Genomic DNA, 10,000 nt, shown 5'->3' on the forward strand with positions numbered 1-10,000 from the left:
GTTACCCATCCTGCCATATTGTAAGTCTCATCGTTACCCATCCTGCCATATTGTATGTCTCATCGTTACCCATCCTGCCGTATTGTATATCTCATCGTTACCCATCCTGCCATATTGTATGTCTCATCGTTACCCATCCTGCCATATTGTATGTCTCATCGTTACCCATCCTGCCATATTGTATAGCTCATCGTTACCCATCCTGCCATATTGTATGTCTCATCGTTACCCATCCTGCCATATTGTATATCTCATCGTTACCCATCCTGCCATATTGTAAGTCTCATCGTTACCCATCCTGCCGTATTGTATGTCTCATCGTTACCCATCCTGCCATATTGTATGTCTCATCGTTACCCATCCTGCCATATTGTAAGTCTCATCGTTACCCATCCTGCCATATTGTATGTCTCATCGTTACCCATCCTGCCATATTGTAAGTCTCATCGTTACCCATCCTGCCATATTGTATATCCCATATGCGCCTCTCCCTTGCCACCATATTATATGTCCCCCAGTGTCTGACTTGTAACCTTTATTTTTACCGTGTACTGTGCTGCCGAATATGTTGGCACAATAAATAAAGTGTAATAACAATAAAAGCACAAGATGATGCTAAGAGTAACTGGTTGTGTATCTGCGGGAACGCTCTGCTGGGATCAGAATGACTCAGATTTCACTTTCACAAACACCGTTCCTTCCAGATGACGCTGGCGCCGTTATTTCCGTGTGACCCCGCTGTGAATTCATTGGCACCAGGCTGCTCTGCCCAGCGAGGCTCCTGAAGGTCCGGAATGAGTTCTCTCCTGTGGCCTTTGCCGTGCTGTTTCTTTTCAAGGACATGGAGATCAGGGGCCGTCTGTAGTTGGCGCTGCTGGCGGCAGAGTTCAGGTGAGCTCTTCTGAGCTTTTCTACATTGACGTGCTCCAGTGTCAGGTGACAACGAAGGACCTGAAGGAAAACATCTCTGAATTGCTTGGAAGAAATGTTGTATAAGAGCGGATTCACCACAGAGCTGAGGTAGAAGAAGGTGTCAGCAACTGGGAGCAGCGTCATGTAGGCGCGGAAGTAGTGGACGGTCCATTCCTGCTTGGGTACGCTGGCCGCCATGATGCGAAGGACCTGGTTGGGAATCCAGCAGAGAGTCAGAGTCAAAACTATGAGCCCTGTAGGGAGAAGAGAAAGAAATAAGAATGGCTTAAATAATCCTGGAGAATGTGGCAGCGTCATTATTAAAACAGGAGAATGTGGCATCAGTCCCACAGGTGGCGTAAAGAAAAGTCGTCGCTGTGATGGATTGTGTAAATGCTTATTGATCAGAGCCGCTCAGCCGCGCTCTCGTTACTCTGAGGAGGATGGAGACGAAACCTCACAACGAACGCTTGTCATTGATTGTTTCTTAGATAATTCTAGGGATGAACGTCTGAGCTGAAATGAAGTCTTCAGAATAAATGCAATATCCATTAGAGCGGAGGAAGAGGCCGCTGTACATGATGGGTCATGCTATAATGTGGCACTCATCGTAGGGCCGCCATGTTTGTTGTACGTCTCCGCTCCGCGCTTCATGCAGATGACGTGTCCGGCCTCTTTATTTCTGAAACGTATGGAAAATTTGTGTCAGAAAAAAGTGGCATGCCTGGCTACATAAATATGGTGGTCACCTGGTGGATCTTTGTCTTAGAGAAGTGATGGAAATAATGAAATCTTCTGTGTGTTGCATGTTCTAGATGCGTGGTGGAAGGTCTCAGTGTCCAGAATAGGAGCGCACAGTCTTTCCTGATCTGACGCAGATTATCAGATTGCACCACTCCTAAGGCCACATGCACACGACCACAGCCGTATTTTCAGGTCGGCCGGCAGCAGAGTGTCACCCGCGAGCCACCTGCAAATCGCGTGCTCATTATTTTCTATGAGCTTGGACCACAGAACACGGCCGTAATAAGACATGTCCGTTTTTTTGCGGTCCAGGCCCTGTGTTGATGCACGGACCGTGGAAACCACAGGCGTGTGCATGGGCCCGTAGAAATGAATGGGACCTCAATTTAGCCATAGATTTTCGGGGGAATTGCGGCCTCAAAAGCACGCTCGTGTGTATGGTGCCTAAGCCTGGGGGTTCTCATGGGACGGATATGCTGTGGAAATACCACGCAGCGTATCCGGCCTGTAACCCGCAGGACTTTCCCCCTCCCTCGTCTGACGTCCGCTCCGGCCTCCCTGGATGACGTTTCAGGCCATGTGACGCTGCAGCCTGTGATTGGCTGCAGCGGTCACATGGGATCCAACGTCATCCCAGTAGGCCGGACTCCACGAAGAAGGAGGGCGTCCTGGGTAAGTATAATTTTTTTATTTCTTCCAGCATTGGGATTTTTGCGACATAACTGCTGCGATTACGCCGCAAAAGTCGCAATGTTTGGCTTTCGGTTGCGTGTTTTACATCCACATTGAATTCAATGGGGAAAACCCGCAACGGAAAATCAACAAAAACGCAGCATAAATTGACATCGAATTAAATTCTGCACCGCAGGTCAAGTTATTAACATTCACGCTGCATTTTTTTTCCCTGCAGCGTGGGCAGGACATTTACTAAATCTCATCCGCTTTGCTGCTACTGTAAACATTGCGGAAATTCTGCAGCGTTTACGATACGTGGGAACCCGGCCTAAGGGTTGCAATACAATAAAGCTTATTCCTATCTGGGGGGGGGGGGGGGTGTTTTGCAATTTTGAAAACTCCGACCTCTCAGGAGAACACGAAAAAAACAACAAATTGTTTTGCACCCCTATCCACTGTCGCATCCCTATCCACTGCCGCACCCCTATCCACTGCCGCACCCCTATCCACAGCCGCACCCCTATCCACTGGCGCACCCCTATCCACTGGCGCACCCCTATCCACTGGCGCACCCTTATCCACTGCCGCACCCCTATCCACTGCCGCACCCCTATCCACTGCCGCACCCCTATACACTGCCGCACCCCTATCCACTGCCGCACCCCTATACACTGCCGTACCCTGTTCTCTACATCACAAAGATGCAGCTGAACTGGCAGGGCAAACCTGTCTGAGCCCGATGGTTGGGAGCTGCACAGAATAGCATTGTGGTCCCAGAAACACAGAAGGGGTGTATATTCTGTAGTGGGATCATGTCGTGGTCATGTAATCTATATGATGTACCTGTAGTTGGATCATGTCGTGGTCATGTAATCTATATGGTGTACCTGTAGTGGGATCATGTCGTGGTCATGTAATCTATATGGTGTACCTGTAGTGGGATCATGTCGTGGTCATGTAATCTATATGGTGTACCTGTAGTGGGATCATGTCGTGGTCATGTAATCTATACGGTGTACCTGTAGTGGGATCATGTCGTGGTCATGTAATCTATATGGTGTACCTGTAGTGGGATCATGTCGTGGTCATGTAAGGTGTACCTGTAGTGGGATCATGTCGTGGTCATGTAATCTATATGATGTACCTGTAGTTGGATCATGTCGTGGTCATGTAATCTATACGGTGTACCTGTAGTGGGATCATGTCGTGGTCATGTAATCTATATGGTGTACCTGTAGTGGGATCATGTCGTGGTCATGTAATCTATATGGTGTACCTGTAGTGGGATCATGTCGTGGTCATGTAATCTATACGGTGTACCTGTAGTGGGATCATGTCGTGGTCATGTAATCTATACGGTGTACCTGTAGTGGGATCATGTTGTGGTCATGTAATCTATATCTTGTACCTGTAGTGGGATCATGTCGTGGTCATGTAATCTATATGGTGTACCTGTAGTGGGATCATGTCGTGGTCATGTAATCTGTAAGGTGTACCTGTAGTGGGATCATGTCGTGGTCATGTAATCTATACGGTGTACCTGTAGTGGGATCATGTCGTGGTCATGTAATCTATATGGTGTACCTGTAGTGGGATCATGTCGTGGTCATGTAATCTGTAAGGTGTACCTGTAGTGGGATCATGTCATGGTCATGTAATCTATACGGTGTACCTGTAGTGGGATCATGTCGTGGTCATGTAATCTATATGGTGTACCTGTAGTGGGATCATGTTGTGGTCATGTAATCTGTAAGGTGTACCTGTAGTGGGATCATGTCGTGGTCATGTAATCTATACGGTGTACCTGTAGTGGGATCATGTCGTGGTCATGTAATCTATACGGTGTACCTGTAGTGGGATCATGTCGTGGTCATGTAATCTATATCTTGTACCTGTAGTGGGATCATGTCGTGGTCATGTAATCTATATGGTGTACCTGTAGTGGGATCATGTCGTGGTCATGTAATCTATATGGTGTACCTGTAGTGGGATCATGTCGTGGTCATGTAATCTGTAAGGTGTACCTGTAGTGGGATCATGTCGTGGTCATGTAATCTATATGGTGTACCTGTAGTGGGATCATGTCGTGGTCATGTAATCTATATGGTGTACCTGTAGTGGGATCATGTCGTGGTCATGTAATCTGTAAGGTGTACCTGTAGTGGGCTCATGTCGTGGTCATGTAATCTATATGGTGTACCTGTAGTGGGATCATGTCGTGGTCATGTAATCTATATGGTGTACCTGTAGTGGGATCATGTCGTGGTCATGTAATCTATATGGTGTACCTGTAGTGGGATCATGTCGTGGTCATGTAATCTATATGGTGTACCTGTAGTGGGATCATGTCGTGGTCATGTAATCTATATCTTGTACTTGTAGTGGGACCATTTTAGGTGCTCCACCTTTACTCCATTGTTTTAGTGCAGAAGTTGCTGCTGGTTCATGTCTATTTCTTGATGGTCGTGTTGAGATCTGCGCTGATATGAAGAAACAACCAGAGTAGAGAGGGACTGACCTCATATGAGCCATCAGCAGAGGCTGAATCTTGTGGAAGGATGAGATTTTTATTGAGTGTCCTATCAGAATGAGGTTCACAAAAATCCCTTCCCATGCTGCAGAAACAGCCCAAGTCACACGTATGGAGCAGACCTCCAGCACACGCTCCCGTATAGTCCCGGTCAGCACCAACATCTGCCAGGTCTGTGCACCCGGGACAATTACAATGTCACTTCATAGTCCACATTAGGGTTGCACGATGCATCAAAATATTGATAATCTTTTTATGCTGTGCACCCTCAAACGGTTCGCAGTGTTGTAATACATGAATGTAGTCACTAGTGATGCAGCCGCACAGCTTAGTATTGTAACACATGAATTTAGTCAGAGCGTGGCTGCGGTTGTGTAATACAGCCGCAGCCTCGCTCTAATGGCAGAGATCAGAGAAACCTCTCATCTACGCCCCTATTCTGCAGAATAATGCAATGAAAGCTGCGCACAGCATTCAAGGGGAAAATAAGAAAGGGAATCCCTGTGACCCGATCGAGGAACACACCATATATGGGCAGACAGTCCATTGAAGGACCCCAGGGCTGGCTGACTATATTTCCTGTTAGGGCTGCCTGTGTACTATCAGCGTACAGATATATACCGGTACATTACTATCAGTGTATAGATATATATACAGTACATTACTATCAGTGTATAGATATATACGGTACATTACTATCAGTGTATAGATATATACGGTACATTACTATCAGTGTATAGATATATATACGGTACATTACTATCAGTGTATAGATATATATACAGTACATTACTATCAGTGTATAGATATATATACAGTACATTACTATCAGTGTATAGATATATATATACAGTACATTACTATCAGTGTATAGATATATATACAGTACATTACTATCAGTGTATAGATATATATATACAGTACATTACTATCAGTGTATAGATATATACAGTACATTACTATCAGTGTATAGATATATATATACAGTACATTACAATCAGTGTATAGATATATATACAGTACATTACTATCAGTGTATAGATATATACAGTACATTACTATCAGTGTATAGATATATATACAGTACATTACTATCAGTGTATAGATATATACAGTACATTACTATCAGTGTATAGATATATATACAGTACATTACTATCAGTGTATAGATATATAAAGTACATTACTATCAGTGTATAGATATATATACAGTACATTACTATCAGTGTATAGATATATATACAGTACATTACTATCAGTGTATAGATATATATACGGTACATTACTATCAGTGTATAGATATATATACAGTACATTACTATCAGTGTATAGATATATATACAGTACATTACTATCAGTGTATAGATATATATACGGTACATTACTATCAGTGTATATATATACGGTACATTACTATCAGTGTATAGATATATATACAGTACATTACTATCAGTGTATAGATATATACAGTACATTACTATCAGTGTATAGATATATATATACAGTACATTACTATCAGTGTATAGATATATATACAGTACATTACTATCAGTGTATAGATATATACAGTACATTACTATCAGTGTATAGATATATACACAGTACATTACTATCAGTGTATAGATATATATACAGTACATTACTATCAGTGTATAGATATATACAGTACATTACTATCAGTGTATAGATATATATACGGTAATTACTATCAGTGTATAGATATATATACAGTACATTACTATCAGTGTATAGATATATATACAGTACATTACTATCAGTGTATAGATATATATACGGTACATTACTATCAGTGTATAGATATATACAGTACATTACTATCAGTGTATAGCTATATATATATATACAGTACATTACTATCAGTGTATAGATATATATACAGTACATTACTATCAGTGTATAGATATATATATACAGTACATTACTATCAGTGTATAGATATATACGGTACATTACTATCAGTGTATAGATATATATACAGTACATTACTATCAGTGTATAGATATATACAGTACATTACTATCAGTGTATAGATATATATACAGTACATTACTATCAGTGTATAGATATATATATACAGTACATTACTATCAGTGTATAGATATATATACAGTACATTACTATCAGTGTATAGATATATACAGTACATTACTATCAGTGTATAGATATATATACGGTACATTACTATCAGTGTATAGATATATATACAGTACATTACTATCAGTGTATAGATATATATACGGTACATTACTATCAGTGTATAGATATATATACAGTACATTACTATCAGTGTATAGATATATATACAGTACATTACTATCAGTGTATAGATATATATATACAGTACATTACTATCAGTGTATAGATATATATACAGTACATTACTATCAGTGTATAGATATATATATACAGTACATTACTATCAGTGTATAGATATATATACGGTACATTACTATCAGTGTATAGATATATATACAGTACATTACTATCAGTGTATAGATATATATATACAGTACATTACTATCAGTGTATAGATATATATACAGTACATTACTATCAGTGTATAGATATATATACAGTACATTACTATCAGTGTATAGATATATATATATATATATACAGTACATTACTATCAGTGTATAGATATATATACAGTACATTACTATCAGTGTAGAGATATATATACAGTACATTACTATCAGTGTATAGATATATACGGTACATTACTATCAGTGTATAGATATATATACAGTACATTACTATCAGTGTATAGATATATACGGTACATTACTATCAGTGTATAGATATATATACAGTACATTACTATCAGTGTATAGATATATATACAGTACATTACTATCAGTGTATAGATATATATATATATATACAGTACATTACTATCAGTGTAGAGATATATATACAGTACATTACTATCAGTGTATAGATATATACGGTACATTACTATCAGTGTATAGATATATATACAGTACATTACTATCAGTGTATAGATATATATACAGTACATTACTATCAGTGTTTATATATATACAGTACATTACTATCAGTGTATATATATATACAGTACATTACGATCAGTGTATAGATATATATACAGTACATTACTATCAGTGTATATATATATACAGTACATTACTATCAGTGTATAGATATATACAGTACATTACTATCAGTGTATAGATATATATACAGTACATTACTATCAGTGTATAGATATATATACGGTACATTACTATCAGTGTATAGATATATATACAGTACATTACTATCAGTGTATAGATATATATACAGTACATTACTATCAGTGTATATATATATACAGTACATTACGATCAGTGTATAGATATATATACAGTACATTACTATCAGTGTATATATATATACAGTACATTACTATCAGTGTATAGATATATACAGTACATTACTATCAGTGTATAGATATATATACAGTACATTACTATCAGTGTATAGATATATATACGGTACATTACTATCAGTGTATAGATATATACAGTACATTACTATCAGTGTATAGATATATATACAGTACATTACTATCAGTGTATAGATATATACAGTACATTACTATCAGTGTATAGATATATATACAGTACATTACTATCAGTGTATAGATATATATATACAGTACATTACTATCAGTGTATAGATATATATACAGTACATTACTATCAGTGTATAGATATATATACAGTACATTACTATCAGTGTATAGATATATATACGGTACATTACTATCAGTGTATAGATATATATACGGTACATTACTATCAGTGTATAGATATATATATACAGTACATTACTATCAGTGTATAGATATATATATACAGTACATTACTATCAGTGTATAGATATATATACGGTACATTACTATCAGTGTATAGATATATATATACAGTACATTACTATCAGTGTATAGATATATACAGTACATTACTATCAGTGTATAGATATATATATATATACAGTACATTACTATCAGTGTATAGATATATACAGTACATTACTATCAGTGTATAGATATATATACAGTACATTACTATCAGCGTATAGATATATATACAGTACATTACTATCAGTGTATAGATATATACAGTACATTACTATCAGCGTATAGATATATATACAGTACATTACTATCAGTGTATAGATATATACAGTACATTACTATCAGTGTATAGATATATATATACAGTACATTACTATCAGTGTATAGATATATATACAGTACATTACTATCAGTGTATAGATATATATACAGTACATTACTATCAGTGTATAGATATATATACAGTACATTACTATCAGTGTATAGATATATATACAGTACATTACTATCAGTGTATAGATATATATACAGTACATTACTATCAGTGTATAGATATATATACGGTACATTACTATCAGTGTATAGATATATATACGGTACATTACTATCAGTGTATAGATATATATACAGTACATTACTATCAGTGTATAGATATATATACAGTACATTACTATCAGTGTATAGATATATATACAGTACATTACTATCAGTGTATAGATATATACAGTACATTACTATCAGTGTATAGATATATACGGTACATTACTATCAGTGTATAGATATATATACAGTACATTACTATCAGTGTATAGATATATATACAGTACATTACTATCAGTGTATATATATATACAGTACATTACTATCAGTGTATATATATATACAGTACATTACGATCAGTGTATAGATATATATACAGTACATTACTATCAGTGTATAGATATATATACAGTACATTACTATCAGTGTATAGATATATATACGGTACATTACTATCAGTGTATAGATATATATACGGTACATTACTATCAGTGTATAGATATATATACGGTACATTACTATCAGTGTATAGATATATATATACAGTACATTACTATCAGTGTATAGATATATATATACAGTACATTACTATCAGTGTATAGATATATATACGGTACATTACTATCAGTGTATAGATATATATATACAGTACATTACTATCAGTGTATAGATATATACAGTACATTACTATCAGTGTATAGATATATATATATATA

The 10,000-nt window shown here is 37.2% G+C and overlaps 1 protein-coding gene across 1 annotated transcript; it reads right to left on the reverse strand.

Annotated features, from left to right (window-relative positions):
• Nucleotides 1–256: 256 nt before the first annotated feature.
• Nucleotides 257–1,724, reverse strand: LOC142703260 (G-protein coupled receptor 39-like). The gene has a single exon (XM_075848224.1). The coding sequence runs from the start codon at nucleotides 1,252–1,254 to the stop codon at nucleotides 670–672; it is 585 nt and encodes a 194-aa protein (XP_075704339.1). The 5' UTR covers nucleotides 1,255–1,724; the 3' UTR covers nucleotides 257–669.
• Between the last annotated feature and the right edge of the window lie 8,276 nt (nucleotides 1,725–10,000).

Source organism: Rhinoderma darwinii, unplaced genomic scaffold (genome assembly GCF_050947455.1).
Source record: "Rhinoderma darwinii isolate aRhiDar2 unplaced genomic scaffold, aRhiDar2.hap1 Scaffold_2675, whole genome shotgun sequence".
NCBI classification, from domain to species: domain Eukaryota; kingdom Metazoa; phylum Chordata; class Amphibia; order Anura; family Rhinodermatidae; genus Rhinoderma; species Rhinoderma darwinii.